At 44.5% G+C, this 16,458-nt stretch overlaps 1 protein-coding gene across 5 annotated transcripts in view; it reads right to left on the bottom strand.

Moving 5' to 3' along the window:
- PARP11 (poly(ADP-ribose) polymerase family member 11) overlaps positions 1 to 16,220 on the bottom strand; it is a 37,225-nt gene extending 21,005 nt beyond the window's left edge. Inside the window, exons 1-2 of one of the 5 annotated variants that reach the window (XM_060167189.1) lie at positions 16,036 to 16,220; positions 15,455 to 15,510 (exon numbers count right to left, since the gene is read on the bottom strand). In XM_060167189.1, coding sequence (XP_060023172.1) covers positions 15,455 to 15,510; positions 16,036 to 16,184 — 205 coding nt within the window. In that variant the 5' untranslated portion in view covers positions 16,185 to 16,220. Of the gene's footprint in view, positions 1 to 15,454; positions 15,511 to 15,853; positions 15,929 to 16,035 lie in introns of those variants that run through there. The other 4 variants (XM_060167187.1, XM_060167186.1, XM_060167185.1 and 1 more) reach the window with 4 other exon arrangements.
- Positions 16,221 to 16,458: the final 238 nt, after the last annotated feature.

The raw sequence follows: 16,458 nt of genomic DNA, 5'->3' as shown, positions 1-16,458 counted from the left end.
TTTACATTTCATTGTTTAAAGTGTACAGAAGTGGTGTAACGTGGGATAAGCTTCCATGGCCTTGTTAAGGCCACAGCTTCCTCCTCACAGAACCCAGATGAAAGGCTCCTTCCTCCCGGGGCTGCTGGGAGAGGTGATGCTCGGTACCGCAGTGAAGTACCAGGCACAGTACCTGAGCTCAGGGAATGGGACTTGTTATTTTCTCATCCACGTTTGGAAACTCTCTCCAAGGGATGCTCTATGATTATGTTCGGGATTTTTCCTTCATGTTTTAAAGTGGATTGGCCACTAAGAAATGAAAACCAGAACACCCTAGGAGCAAGAGATGCAGATTTGGGGCCCACTATTTACCTTATCTATTTTAACCCAATAAAAAAGGCAGTGATTTAAAATTTAAGATCAGTTGTGTAGGTTAACTGTTCACAACACCTGCTCTTCCTTCTATTACTTATTGTTCACATAATTTGCTCATTTTACTGAGAGACAAAGAAAGCGAGAGTGACTTAAATTTATTTTTCTTCTGAAAATAACCAGAAAAATTTGGAAGGATGAGATTCAAGGAAATAGTTAAGATAAATATGTGGCTTATGAGTTCCATCTAGGAGAAAAGGGAATGGGAAATAGGAGCCCCCTTTACACAGCATACATGCAACATGTGTGCTTTGCTACGTCACACTGTTCCCAAGACCACACCGTGAGCCAGGTTACAAGTGGACGTGTTTCACAAAAGTCCTTTCAGAGCATCCTGTCATAAGCAGCTCTCGCAGGGGGAGGTGGGTAGGACAGACTCATCTCATATTCATCCCTATGCGGAGAGGGCAGCACCACAGACAGCCACCACTGCCCTGAAGTGCTTCAAATTTTATAAAGTTCCTTGTCAGTTTACACTAATTTTTTCCTCTACAACCCAAAGCACAGGAGAAGTCATTCTCTAATTAACTTTAGGGGAAAAAAACGAAGCAGAGAAGATACAATTATGTGTCTAGGATCATGGAGCTGGCAGTTCAAAGAAGATTCTAGAAACACCCGAGGCCTCCGGACCGTCAGCTCTTCCCTAAGTTGTCAGTCCCCTGCCTCGTTTTCCTACATGGACAGTTGTTCCTTCTTTCCTCTGGGGCCAAAGCTGAATGTGACTGCTTTGCTTCACAGATGCTATGGCTTTCTTTCCAAAGACTCAGACTCAGTTCATAAAACTGACTCATGGTTTTCTACAAGTTCATCCTCCAAAGGAATGGCTATTCTGTATAATTAGGCTCAAAGAGTTAAGTTAAGCTTCAACGCGTAACTTTAAAATACTGTAACCAGCGTAGTAATGGATCTAGGATAGAATACACTTACAGGCAACAAAAGGAGTGTGCGCCAGGTGTCCACCAGGGAAAAGGCAGTGAATGAATGTTAGTGGAATGAATTAGATCAGCCACGACACCATAATCTGCCATGCTTTTCCGGTTTTTAATTGGCAGACGATGATAATTCCTGCACTTCAGGCTAAGAAGGACAAAAAAGCTAGTATAAATTGGAAAAGCATTTTGTAAATTTTCCAGTGCAATGGGTATGCTAGTGGAACCTGTCTACAATGCTAGCTATTCCAACCGGAATATTTATGGAGCCTGGGAGCAATCAATCTGGATCATCAAATTGAAAGGCCGGGTGGAAGATGGGCTTAAAATCAAAATCCTGCTCTATGGGAGAAAAATAATGCCACCTTCCAGATTGGTTAAAACCTTTCTGATGAGTTCATTAAAATACACAGAATATAATTTATTTTGTTAGGATAAACGTAACACCTTGAGGAAATCATAGTTGTAATGCAAACTTCCTTGTCTCTTATAGGAAGAAGGTCCAAAACTGGATACTGAAAGCTTACAAACAGGGTGGAACTTTTGAAATGACAGAGTAAGGAGTGCAGTGGGCCCCTCCCCAGCAAAACTGCATTTTAACTGGTGGGCATTATTTAAAAGAACAACATTTAACGTCTCTGGAAACTGTCTTAAGATCATCTAGCAAATAGAGAAATATTTATTCAAGAAAATCTACTAGATCTCCAGAACAGGCATTTGGGGCAAGATCTGGTCCACCACTCCCCACCCTACCGGCTCAGTGTTGCAGACGAGAAGACAGGGGCTCCCTTTCCTCCAGCTCCCTTTCCCTCCTGACCCTGGAAGGGTCAGGCTGCCCACAAGTGCAGAAGGTCTACTCTGGGCAGGCAACACAGAGGACCGATCTCCTTTCCTCTACCCGGTCCCCACTCATTTGGCGGAAGCTCCAGTCCAAGCCCAGCCAGCTGTGAATACTGGGCCCTGATTGCTCCCACCCAGGTACAGGGTGGTTTCTAGGGTAGTGGTTTCATGGCAGGAGGGCTAAGTCAGGTAGACCAGGGGCTGCCACCACCCCTCCCGCCCAGGGTGTCACTCTGGGAAGAGTGGGGTCCCAACTCCAGCTCCAGTGACACAGGGGTTCTACTGCAGGAGGAAAAGCACATCCTAAGGACAAAGAGATCCATGACTCTGCCTGAGGGGACTGATTCTACGTGTAACCGAGTATAGAGAACCTCACGTCTAAGAGCATTATCGAAAAAAATGGAAATCTTTGATGAAAAACAATTAACGAGAGGCCCGGAGCTCTGATACAAGCAGAATGGCACAGTAGGCAGAAATTTAATATAGAGAACCAGGGACAGCCACGAAAGCCCTCCTGGGATTACAGTCAACGGTGGGAGTCGGGAAGGCTGTGCACAAGCTCTAGGCTGTGTCTACCCAGGAGCGGTCAGAACAGGTCACGGGGCAGACACGACAGCATTCCCAAGGCTGCACACAGACCCCGCAACACAGCGGGCAGCCTCACTGGCACAAGGGGGTTAAACATAACCTCTGACCAAACACTGAGTGAACTATCCTTTCTCCACTGAGTCTTACTTCTATAGAAAATCAGTTGTCCGTTTGTTTGTGGGCCTATTTCTGGACCCTCTATTCTGTTCTAATAAACATTTTCTCTATCTTGATACCAATACTACACTGTAGTGTTAGCACTCCAAATTTATTCTTCTTTTTCAGAACTGCTTTGGTTAGATCTTTTCAATTTTGATTGGGATTGCATAGTGACCTATCTGGAAGAACTGGATCTCAACAATATGGAGTATTCCAACCCATGAATGAGGTACATCTCTTGACTTATTTAGGTCTTATTTAACTGTTTCAATGTTTCATAGTTTTCAGTGTACAGTCCTGCATATCACTTATGCAAGATTCACGACTAAGTATTTCATATTTTTGATACTATTGCAAATGGAATTGCATTTTAAATTTCAATTTCTGATTGAATGTTGCTAGTTCATAGTGATACACTGATTTTTGGATATGGTTCCTGTATCCAGCAACCTTACTAAACTCACTTATTAGTTCTAGGAGATTTTTGGACATTCCATCAGATTTTCTATAGGCATTAGCTAGCTAGCTAGCTAGCTTTACTTCTTTCTTCTAGCATATAGATGCCTGTTATTTTTTTTTCATGCCTTACTGCACTGGTTGTAATCACCAGTACAATGCTGAATAAAGAACAGGCATTATTTCCTTGTTCCTGATCTTAGTGGGGAAGCATTTGGACTTTTTTTTTTTTTTTGCGTACGTGGGCCTCTCACTGTTGTGGCCTCTCCCGTTGCAGAGCACAGGCTCCGGACGCGCAGGCTAAGCAGCCATGGCTCACGGGCCCAGCCGCTCCGCGGCATGTGGGATCCTCCCGGACCGGGGCACAAACCCGTGTCCCCTGCATCTGCAGGCGGACTCTCAACCACTGCGCCACCAGGGAAGCCCAAGCATTTGGACTTTGACTACTAAGTTTGATATTAGATACAGGTATTTTGCAGATGCCCCTTGTATCAGAGGTCCCCAAGATCACTCTCTAGTTCATAGGAACTCAGAAATTGTTCTACTCATGGTTACAGTTTATTACAGTAAAAGTATACAAAGTGAAATAAACACAGGGGAAAAAGTTGGTGGGATGAAGTCCAGAGGAAACCATGTACAAGCTTCCAAGCGGCCCCTCCCAGTGGTGTCACACAGGACACACTTAAACCATGTGTGACAACTGCAAAGTGTTGCCTATCAGGGGTGTTCACCTGAGCCTAGGTGTCCAGGGTTTTTATTGGGAGTTGGTCATGTAAGCCTATAGCGCCTGTGTGAATGTCCTCAGCTGCTGAAGTTCCAGATCTCCAGAGGGAAGGAACTCACCATAAACCACACTGCTAGTATAAACTTTCTGGACAGACTGGTGGAGCATGGCTGAAGTTCTCAGGCATGCAGATACACTCATGAGACAAACCATTCCAGGAGTTCAGTTCTCTGGAGCTAGGCAAAGGACAGTCATGGAAACAGGCCTTTCTTGAGAATGTGCAAGGTTTGAGCAACCCAGGCCTGCTGAGTTAACCTTTTCTGCACACCCCGTATCAGGCTGAACAAGTTCTCTTCTTGTCCAAGGTTGCTGAGGGTCTGTTATCAGGAATAGATACTGGATTTTGTCAAATGTTTTTTCTGCATGTATTGAAATAATCACAGTTTTTCATTTTAGTTTGCTTATATAATGAGTTACACTGATGCTGTTCAAATATTAAACAAACCTTGTATTTGGGGGATTAACATCATTTGATAATGATGCATTAACCTTCTTATATACTGTTAGGTTTGATTTGCAAAAATTTTGCAAAGTTTTGCATCTATATTCATTAGGGATATTGGTCTGTAGTTGCCTTATAATGTCTTTGACTGGTTTTGGAATTAGGGTAATGCCAGTTTCATAGAGTGAGTTGTGAAGTATTACCTTCGTTTCTATATTCTGAAAGTTTGTGCAGAATGGTATTATTTCTTCCTTAAATGTTTGTTAGAATTCACCAGTGAAACCACTGGGCCTAGAGTTTTCTTTGTGGGTAGGCTTTTTCTTTAAATTTAAATTCTTTGGTAGATATTGGGCCATTCATGTGATTTATTTCTTCTTGAGGGAGCTCTGGTAGTTTGTGTCTTAGAAAATATGTCCATTTCATCTCAGGTGTCACACTGATTGACATTAAGTTGTTCATAACATCCCATTATTATCCTTTAACGTTTGTAGACTATGTAGTGATATTCTCTCTCTCATTCTCAATATTGGTAATTTGTATCCCCTCTTTCTTTTCGGTTTCATTTTCTCTGTTGTTTTCACTTTAGTGCTTTGCACTCTAAACTTTATTTCTTTGCTCCTGCTTGAGCTTAACTTGCTCTTCTCTCATTTCTTAAGGAGGAAGCTGTGGTCATTGATTTGTGACATTTTTTTGATATAAGCATCAGTACAGCTATACATTTCCTTCTAAGAACTGTTGTAGCAGCACACCACAAATTTGATATGCTTTCATATGTTCTATTTTCCCTTTTTATTTCTTTCATCAATGGGTTATTTTAGAGCGTGCTATTTATTTACCAATACTCGAGGATTTTACAGATCTTTCTTTTATTGAATTCTAATTTAATTCCATTTTAATCAGATAGTGTACTTTATAAGACCTGAATTCTTTTAAATGTATTGGGACTCCTTTTATAGCCCAGAATACGGTCTATCTTATTAAATGTTCTCTGTGTAGTTGAAAAAAATGTGTACTCAGCTGTTGCTGGTGTACTGGTCTATAAATATTAATTAGGTCAAGTTGGTTGATGATGTTCAAGTCTTCTACATCCTTGCTTATTTCTACCTACTAATTCTATCAATTATTCAGAGAGGGGTATTAAAATCTCCAACTATAATGGGATTTGCCTATTTCTCCTTACAGCTCTATTAGTTTTGTTTCATGTATCTTGACACTCTATTATTAGGTATATAAATGTTTAGGATTGTTACTGATTAACGGACCTCTTTATCATTAGGAAATGACATTCTTTATCACTAATATTATCTCTAAAAACCTACTTTAATATTAACATACCACGCAAGCTTTCTCTCTAGTGTTAGCACTGTATATCTCTTTCTATTTATTCTACTTTTTAAAAAATAATTTATTTATTTTATTTTTTATTTATTTATTTTTGGCTGTGTTGGGTCTTCATTGTCCCACGCAGGGTTCCTCTAGTTGTGGGGAGCAGAGGCTACTCTTCATTGCGGTGCACGGGCTTCTCATTGCAGTGGCTTCTCTTGTTGTGGAGCACGGGCTCGAGGTACACGGGCTTCAGTAGTTGAGGCAAGCGGGCTCAGTAGTTGTGGCTCGTGGGCTGTAGAGTGCAGGCTCAGTAGTTGTGGCACACGGGCTTAGTTCCTCCATGGCATGTGGCATCTTCCCGGACCAGTGCTCGAACCCGTGTCCCCTGCATTGGCAGGCGGATTCTTAACCACTGCGCCACCAGGGAAGTCCCCCTACTTGTGTCTTTGCTTTCAATGTCTGTTTCTTGTAGACAACTTACAGTTGGGTCCTGCTTTCTAATCCAATCTGACAATCTGCCTTCTAATTGGGGTGTTTAGAGCATTTATTTTGGTATGATTATTGATATGGTTAGGTTTAAGTTTATCATCTTGCTTTGTCCCATCTGTTCTTTGCTCCCCTTATCATATACCTTCTTTTCAGGATTCCACTTTATCTCCTTTGGTGGCTTATAACTCTTTGTGTGTCTACACACACTGTTTATTTCTTCACTTTCCATGCATGCCAAAACCCACTCTAATTTAGCTTTTCTAGCTTCTGGGCTAATATCTCCCACCACCGTCTCTCTCTCTCTCTCTCTCTCTCTCTCTCTCTCTCTCTCTCTCTCTCTCTCACACACACACACACACACACACACACACACACACACACACACACGTCTCTCTCTCTCTCTCTCTCTCTCTCTCTCTCTCACACACACACACACACACACACACACACACACACACACACAAGGAAGCACATGCTAGGATCTCCAATGAGCTTCAAGTTACCAAATCCCATGCACTTTTATCAGACCTTGTCTTATTTGACCTGTAACATTTCACAGTTTACCCACTGTCCTGTATTACTTTTTTCTTGGTTTCCATGAAATCACTCTCTCCAGGTCATCTTAGATTTCTGGCCACAAACTCTCAATCCTCTGCAACTTTACTTCGGTTCAGCCTATAACTTGTAGGTTACTGGGGCTCAGTCTTAGCCCTTTTTTGTCTTTCTCAGCATCTTTAAAACATGGTCCTCAAGAATTAGGAAGTAGTTCAAAAGCATTTTTCACACAAAAAAAGTAATGAAAGAAATTTGATCACATACAGTTTGCAAAGCTGAAATATAAGATGAATTACAATTTTCACAAAAATCCTTTTATTTTCATAGCATCTCAATATGTTCAGTCTGTGTTACTGAGTTCATATCAGCTAGTGTTCAGCAAATACAATGGTGTAAAACCAAATAAATTTTCACATAATCTTCTAACAGAGCCCCAAGTCAATTTGCTTTGTTGAAAAGGATAGAGAAAGGACCAAGACTAAAGGGTCATCACCCAGCTAAAACCGGTAAAAATCTGAATATTGCTGAGAAGCTGTCAATCCAAATTTAATGCCCAATTTACCTGTTGTAACAAAAAAAAATAAACTACTGACAAAATTTCTTTATTAAATGACTCTGTTGGAAGTCACATCTTATCAACGGCACATGACATAGAAAAGCAATTATTACCACTTGAGTGTTTCAACATGTTTAGTTTTAAAACTGAACAAACTACCTGAGCAAAAATACAAATCCGTTCTTGCAGTACAGGTAGTATGTAACGGGGTAGAAATACTCGACAACTTTTTGTTCTGCTTGTGGGTGGAAGCTCACGGTACAAGGGAAGTCAGTTTTCATTCAGGCGATGGTATTTCTGTGAGGTGTGACATGGGCTGAAAAAGGTGCAATCCATTCAAGACTGACAGAGCATGAGCTATACGAATAGCAAGGAAAGGTGCGGCTGGGTTCCTAAAAGATGCTTTAAACATCTGGGCCAGTCAGAAGGCACCAATGTGCCTCCTGATTGTAACCGAGTGTGGAAGGAAACAGTGAAAACTGAATACCAGCAAATCTTGGCAACTCAGAGCATGTGCTCTCAGATGCTGCGGAAAGCAACGGCAGTGTGTGCAAGATTACTCTTCCCACCTAAGTTTACTAGCTGTCAAGGACAGCAGTGCTGACAAGAGTTTCTGAAAGGAGGGATGAGATAAAAACGTTTCTTCATGATGCTAATAATACCAATGGTCATTCTTGATTTCCTAAGGCCTACTGAAGTAGACGCTGAAATACAGTCAGCAACATAAATAACTGGAACCTACTATTTCAAGGCCAAAATACCCCAAATTTTAATGCTGAGAGTAAGATACCAGATTTCTCAAAGTCAGCAAACTGTGCTGCAAATGGCTCGATTGCTAGGCTGCGATTTCTTCCCAGAATCTGATGGTTTTCTTTACTCAGCAGAGAGCGAGACTGACTTTACTATTGTGGCTGTATAAAGAACACAGCCAACGTCACAAGAAAACATGAACAGATATTTTCCGGAGACTGAAGTAGTCCCAGAATCCATTCACTCCCTACTTCCAAACATTCCGGCTGGGTGAAACATCCACCCCTACAGTTATTTAATATTGTAAGTGCATCAAGTTGGCAACTGCCACAGCTCTAGGAACAGTCTTCAGGGACTAGGTATAGTCCCAGAATTCCCACAATTTCTCAGTCTGTGTTTTATCTTGGTATTCCAAAACATCTAACAGGGCCAGCAAACACTAGTTGCAAATCTTGACAATCTATAATTACAGCACGGGATTTCCTATTTTAATAGAAATATAGGGTAAAAAATTCAAGTGTCTGGGTCTAACCCACATCTCAAGCTACCTATCAAGTTAGATACTTTGTAAGAGGCTGCAAAAATGTCATCTTTTTAACAATAAAAACATTATTCATTTTTAAAATACACAATATAAAATTAAAATAAACAATAAAATATTGTTTAAAATCGGTGATCTGCATGGGTGCTGAAAATTTGAGAAACACTGTCCTAGGGATCTCACTTGCTCCCAAGATTTTAAGCACCTTCTGTCTATACAGGCTGAGGCCATAAACAGCCATTTCTAGCCCGGCCTTCTCCTCTGAGCTCCACTCACTTATCCAACTGCCCCTTTGACTTTTTACTTGAATGCCTCACAGGCACGTTAAACCTATCACAGGCCCCAAACCAAACTCCTGGTCCCCTCCACATCTTCCCCTTTCCCAGTCTCCCCATCTCAGTGGAAGTGGTCCTTCTTCCCGGCTGCCTGGGCCAGGAACCCAGCCTCCATCACTCGAAATGCAGCCTGGGTTGATCCACTCCTGTCTCTCTCCCGCTTAGTCCAAGTCCCCTTCACCCTCACCCCGGACTACACTATAGGTTCCTAAGTGTCTTCGAACAGACCTTCTGATGCTCTCTGTGTAAGTTTTGTTATTTTGTTTGTTTGTTTGTTTTTACATCTTGATTGGAGTATAATTGCTGTACAATGGTGTGTTTCTGCTTTATAACAAAGTGAATCAGTTATACACATATATATGTTCCCATATCTCCTCCCTCCTGCATCTCCCTCCCTCTCTGTGTTAAGTTTTTAATCACTGCTGGAACAAATTACCACCAACTTAGTGGCTTAAAGGAACACAATTTCTTATCTTACAGTTCTGCTGAAGTCTGACGTGGGACTCACCACTCACCGGACTAAAATCAACTAGTGATTCCTGTCTGGAGGCTGTCGGTGGGGGGGCTGGGCGGGGGCAGGAATCTATTTCCTTGGCTTTTCCTGCTTCTAGAAGCTTATCACATTCCTTGGGAAGCTTCTAGAAGCTTATCACATTCCTTGCTTCGTGGTCCCCTTCATCTCCAAAGCCAGCAACCTTGTATATCTTTGTTTTTTTAAATTCATTTTTATTGGATTAGAGTTGCTTTACAATGTTCTGTTAGTTTCTACTGTACAGCAAAGTGAATCAGCTGTACGTATACATATATCCCCTCTTTTCTGGATTTCCTTCCCATTTAGGTCACCACAGAGCACCGAGTCGAGTTCCCTGTGCTCTACAGTAGGTTCTCGTTGGTTATCTATTTTATACATGGCATCAATAGTGTGTATGTGTCAACCCAACCTCCCAATCCCCCCCCCCCGCTGCCCTTGGTATTTTTGATTATCCTCACATCCTCACATTGACTCCCTTCTGTCTGCATCTCCTATGGATACTTTTAAGGACCCAGCCTGGATAATCCAAGATGATCTCCCTGTCAGTAGTCGGCTGATCAGCAATCTTAACTCCCCTTTGCTCTGGGACCGAACACTTTCCCAGTTCCCGGTGACGTGGACACGGTTATCGGTGGCAGGCCATCATCTGCCTCGTACACTCTCTAATAAATAACTCGTGCTCCACACAGCAGCCAGAATGATCTTTTTCAAAACGCAAGTATGTTCATGTCACTTCCTGTGTAAAACACTTCGATGGCCCCCACTCCTCCAAGGATAAATTTCAAATCCTAAACATGTGCCACAAAGCCACACATGGCTTGTTCCTACCTACCTGCTGGCCCTAACTCCTGGTTCACCGCATTCCAGCCACGCGCATTCCAGCCACGGTGGCTTCTCTCACAAGCTCCTTTCTGCCCCGGGGCCTTTGCTCAGGCTGTCTCAGCTGTCTGAACAGCCCTCCTCCCCTCCCACCCAGCCTTTCCGTGGCTAACTCTTGCTCAGTCCTTCAGATCTCTGTAGAAGTAACTTCACTGGGTGGCCTGACCTGATCTCCAAGTCCAGCACTAGCTCCTCCTATTACACGTCACCGTACTTTTTCTTTCAGAGCTTCTACTACAACTGGAGCTCAATGGTACTGTGTAATTATGGGCTTAATGTCGCCACCCAGCACAGACTGCAAATCAGTGTGGGCTGGGCCTGTTCTGTTCTGCTCACCACTGTAAACCCTGGGATTTAGAGCTGACTGGCTTATAGTAGGTGCTAAATAAATACATGAGTATTGTATTGCCCTCAGACATTATTTCCAAAGCAGGTCTAACTCTTAGAGGGGGAGCTGCATGAGCCAAAGACCTCGGCAGCCTGCTTGAGCATCAGACCAGGTGGGTCACAATGGGCAAACTGCCTCACCCCATCCCTCAGGCCTCGACCACAAACACGTGCCTCCAGCCTGCTTCCCAAACTCTTTTTCTCCCCTGATACCAAAAACTATTAGACTCATTCCTTAGCCTGTGCAGCATCTGCCGTGCCAACCCTGGGAAGAGGCCACAGTACTTCTCTCCTGCTCATGGGCTACGTCACTAGCAAAGGTCCAGGTGCACAGGAGCTGGTGTCACAGAAACGTCAAGGTTTCCTGCAGTTCGAGAACGCTTCCTTTAGCTCTGAGTCCCTGTGACTCTCCCACAGGGTCTTTTCTACTCACTTTAAATCCTAGATCCTAAGTTGGACTGGGAAGAGTACCTGTTCTGGAGCCAGAAAGTTCTGGGTTTAGAACCTGGCTGTCCTCATGCAGAAAGTGCACCCAACTTTGAGCCTTAGTCTCATCACTAAAAAAGAGAACAATCATTGGTAAATCCCCACCTCAGAGGTACTGGACGACCCCACACTCGATTTAGACTGCCCCCAGCCACCAGACAATGGCACGCCACACTCCTCTGTCAGCTCAGCTCAACCCATCGCTAGAACAATTACAAAGAATGCCACGAAGATGAAACTGTCAGTTATGAACCCGTGAGCGTACACTGACCCTAAGAACACACCTTCATAGACACTACATTCTCTAGAACTTTCACTGCCAGGAACACATCCTACCTCTGTCCCCCTCCAGCCCGAAGGTACATCTATAGCATATGCTGCCTCCTCAGCCAGGATGTCCCACAGATGCCAGCTGCTGTCCTCGCAGCGTCCCACCCTCCTCTCGTGATGTCCTCACCGAGACGACCACAGGACATGCGCTTTGTCCACGTCACTCCTCCATCCAAGCTGTAGCGGCCATTCTCTCTCTCACTTCCGTGGCCTTTGGCCATGCTGCTTCCTCTGCCCTTCCCACAAGACCACTCCTGGGACTTGGACACCTAGCTCAAGTGTAACTTACTTCAACAAACCTTCCCAGGCCCCCAGATGCCCTCTGGTAACACTGTCCCCACTCAAACTGTATCTCCAGGCCCTGGAGGGCAGGCTCTGACTTGGTCCAGGTTTGCCCTGCCCCTTCCTAGTGCCTGGAATGGTGTTTTCCAGACAATAGATGTTTATTCAGTGTTTGTTGACTGACTGCGCGAAATAATGACTCAGTGACTGAGGGAGCTGGATTTAGACATACTGACTTTGAACTCCCGGAGGGACAACCAGTAGAGCTGTCCATCACCCAGTTCAGAAAGGGGGTCAGGACTAAAGACGTCCATTTGGCAGGTAGAGTCACTAAAGAGATATCTGAAGCCTTGGGGCTCACCAAAAAAGGATGTGTCGAGAGAAGAAAAAGGCTAAGTGGCACATTTCAGGGGCAGAAGAAGGCAGTGCAGCTCACCCGAGATTATGATTCAAGGATGAATCATAGAAAGGAGAAGAAATCCAAAGGAATACAGTCCCAGGAAATCAAAAAAAGAGAGTTTTGAGAAACATCTCCAGTGGCATTACTGTTGCAAAATGACAGAAGAGAGTGAGGTGTGCAGGTGGGCGCTGTGTGTGGTGATTCGGAAACTCTCAGTGACCCCCTAGCAAGTCAGCTGCTGGGGCAGAGGCGGGGCTGGGGAGGCTGAGGTCTGAGTACGAAGGACAAGAAGTATAAGACTATTCTCTCAAGAGGCTGGACAGAGGAAGGAGAGAATCACAGTGTCAAGCGAGCGTGGAAGCAGCTGTGAATATAAAATAACAGAGAAAAGGGAGGCTCAGCAGGTAAAGCGCTGGACCGATTTACAAACGTTATCACTGCCCCAACCGAGCGGCAGGGTGGTGGCAGAGAGGACACGGGTGCTAAACGACTCTGTGGCTCACCCACCTGCGAGATCTTGGGGAAGTCACTTCCTTCTCCCTTAGCTAACTCATTAGATTGTTCTAATCATATGAATTAATAAGCGAAAAGGAATTTTGAAGAGTTTATCACTCTTTACAAAGTAAGGTCCTATCACTGCAACAGATGATTTGTTATCGTAACAGATGTTTGTCATTTTTCATTTTCTGTCGTCAGAGAGAAGTTGAAACTCCCTCCTATGTAATGCTGATACTGACTCCGTTTCCTGCAAAGAGGGGGAAGACAGCGGCAAAGATACAGAAAAAAGCAGGGCAAAGTCAGGGTACACAGAGCCAAGGCAGTGACGGCATCCACTCCAACTCCTTCCTACAGATCTGCCATTTTCCTACACTGGGGGACATCAGTCCAGGGCCATGCCCTCCCCCCAGGTGGGTGGAGAACTGCCAGGATCTCACACCAAAACTGAGTGCCTGAGCCCTGTCAACCTGCTTCTGCCTCGGCAGGGACCTCAAGGGGCCTGGTCGGTGACAGGCTTGAACAGAATCATCACTGGCCTCATGACTGTCTTGAAAAATAAAATAAAACGGTGTACTGAGATAAAGTTTATTTATAGCTCCTTGGTTATCTTGTTTTGGGTTCCCCCGCCCAAGAAAATGTTCCAAGTTCAATGGTGATTTTCCATACTCAAACCATGTCCTGGAGACTTTCCACGTAGAAGGGGCGACTGCTTCTGAGCATTATCATGGCCAGAGTCAGTGCAGTATTTCCTCAAAACACTTGCGAGCGGAATACAGTATCACACTGAAGGCGTATTTGCAAGAGGAGATAAATTTGCAGATCACAGGTGGCATATCAAAGTCATGGAAGCTACTAAAAAAATACAGGGAGAAACTAGCACAAGTCTTCAGTTAAAGCAGCTCTCTATGGCCTTCCTCCACAAAGCAGAATTTATTGTATCATTCAATGGGAAGAAATGGTAAACAGTAATTTAAATTGGTGGGTAATACAAAAGTCATCTGTATTTATCTTTAGGATGCACTGTGGGTTTTGTTTTCATCTTTCCAATTGTGTTTGGCTTAGAGAAACATTAAAATTAATTTTCATCCCACAAGCACAGCTGGACAGACTATTCAGATGCCTCTTCTAGTGAAAGAAACTAACAAATTACAAGAGGAAATCCATATGCAGAATGTTCACTGTACTTTTACAAAATGAAACTGTCCTTATTGACAACATTCATATGCTCAGAGGAAGAAAAACAGGACCGGTAAGAAAACACAGGAGCATTAAGATCTATCAGAGCAGCGTGATAAGGGTCAAAAGAAGAATGTGGGCTTGTAGGTGGAAGGTTCACCACTATTAACAAAAGTCAGTCTGCTCTACTGAAATCAAGCAAAATCATTAGGGAGATTTCGGAGAAAACCAAGCCTTCCTTCCAAAGAAGTGAGATAATGCTGTAACAAAGCAAATATATGAGATACTCATTAATGCCTTTATAATCCTCACAAACACATGAGTGACCCAGTAGCCAGTTCTGTTGTATATGTGATGGAGGAGGGAGAATGAACAACGGGAGCAAAGGACTCTTTCTAGTACTGATGCAACCACTTTGTTAATTCAGTGGATATTTACTGAGTGCCTACTATGTGTCAGGCTCTGTTCCCTAGTCTGAGGATACCGCAGTAAACAAAACAGACAAAAGTCTCTGCCCATATGGAGCTTCTAACATGGTGAAGGATTTAAGACATGTGACTTTGGGCAAGACATGTACTTGGATGACTAAAGGGTATCGTATGGAGAAGCCAGGAAGGAGAAGGACTGCCAATAAAAACTGAATACAACACAAACACACATATAATAATAGAAAATGAAACTTATTGATGACAGATAGTGACACTGAATATATAAGGAGAGAGCACATTCTCACAATTTGAAATTATCTTTGCTAAAATCGAACCCCAGCAATTACTTTCCTCTGATGTGGCCTTAAAGGACTGTATGTTTGAACCAAAATAAAAAAGGGGGGGGGGTCTTAGATAATGATCATCGCCATTCGATGGCCTGGGATGTAACCATGATACGCAACCAAAAAAATCCAGACCAACAGACTAGTTTCTACTGGGTAAAAACGTAAAAACAGAAGCAAATTTACAGACAAACTCTCTATCTGGAAATATATGCCAGGAATGGGAAAAAAAAGAAGTAATGATTACAGCAAAGGAGTTACTACAAATATGGAAACAGGGTTATTAAACTAAATTTAGGAAGTTATCTCAGCACGTGGGGTAGTTGCACATATTTAGGTCAACAATTTGCTGATACGTGATTCTGCCATTTTTCCAGTCAACTCAAAGGCGTAAATAGTGTCTATTTGCCGTGTAACTAGGCGATTTCAATTCTAACAGATTAATGGAATACTCTTGGCAAGCGGATTCCACTCTTTGAAGGCGGCATATTAAATAAATAAATGTACAAAAGCAAGGTAAACAAAAACGCATGCAGACACAATGCAAATACCGGAGGGAGACACAAGACTTGCAGTGGAAACGCTCCAGGTCATCAGTTTCTGTCCACTGGAAAAAAAAAAATCTAAGAACCTCACCATCTAGAGGCTTAGAACACACGCTCGACCACCCCAGCTTTCCATGGCTGTCCACCAGGAAGGGAAAAGGAGCCCCGGCGGTTCCCCTTAGGCCCATTTCAGGACCCAGAGGGCGAGTCCCCTCGCTTTGGACGGGGATGGGGGTGGGGCTGGCAGGTACACCTGAGCCTAAGTCAGTCACAGGTCCGAAGCCCAGGAACTCCAGCCAGAGAGCAAAACGCCAAGTTTACAAAGACGGTGGAGGGACGGGGCCGGAGAAACCACAGCGAGTCCAATCAGTGGGACGGGACAGCCGCACGGCGCTGGGGACCCACCGAGCCGTCTCCACTGCTCGCAAGGCGACTGCCCGAGCCCCCGGGGCCGGGGCCTTCGCGTCCCCGGAACTCACGAGCCAGTCTGCGCGGCCTGGGGGGGAGGGCGTAGTTCCCGGGAAACCCTCCCGCCCTCTCCCATCAACCCCGCCCATCGGTCCGCCCCGTCCCGCCCGGCTACTCACCGGATTCGCTTCCCACATAACGGTGGCGAAATCGAGCGGAGAGAGCCTGGCGGAAGGGGCTGGCCACAGGGTCGGGGTGCTGGGTTTTTCCCGAGGGCCCAGGGAGCGAAAGAACGGAGAGACAACCTCCACGCAAGCCTCCCCGTCATAAACCGGCGTCTTCGGACCCCCTCGAACCTCCCGACTTCCGGCCGAAGCCGGCCAACCAGCGCCAGCCCCGCCCCGCCCCGCCCCCGGAAGCTCACCCCCGCCAGTGCCTCTCCCTTCCGGCCTCGGCGCGGAGTGGGCGGGGCCTGCGAGGGTCTGGGTTGTAATGCGGTTGTTAAAGGGCTACCAGCCCAGCCACCCTCCAGGGCTGCATCCCTCCAGCAAAGTCCCCTCCAAGTGATCCTCAAGCCTCGATATTTATTGATGACCTCCGAT

Source organism: Lagenorhynchus albirostris, chromosome 11 (genome assembly GCF_949774975.1).
Source record: "Lagenorhynchus albirostris chromosome 11, mLagAlb1.1, whole genome shotgun sequence".
Lineage (NCBI taxonomy): Eukaryota > Metazoa > Chordata > Mammalia > Artiodactyla > Delphinidae > Lagenorhynchus > Lagenorhynchus albirostris.
This window is presented reverse-complemented; position numbering and strand designations above follow the sequence as displayed.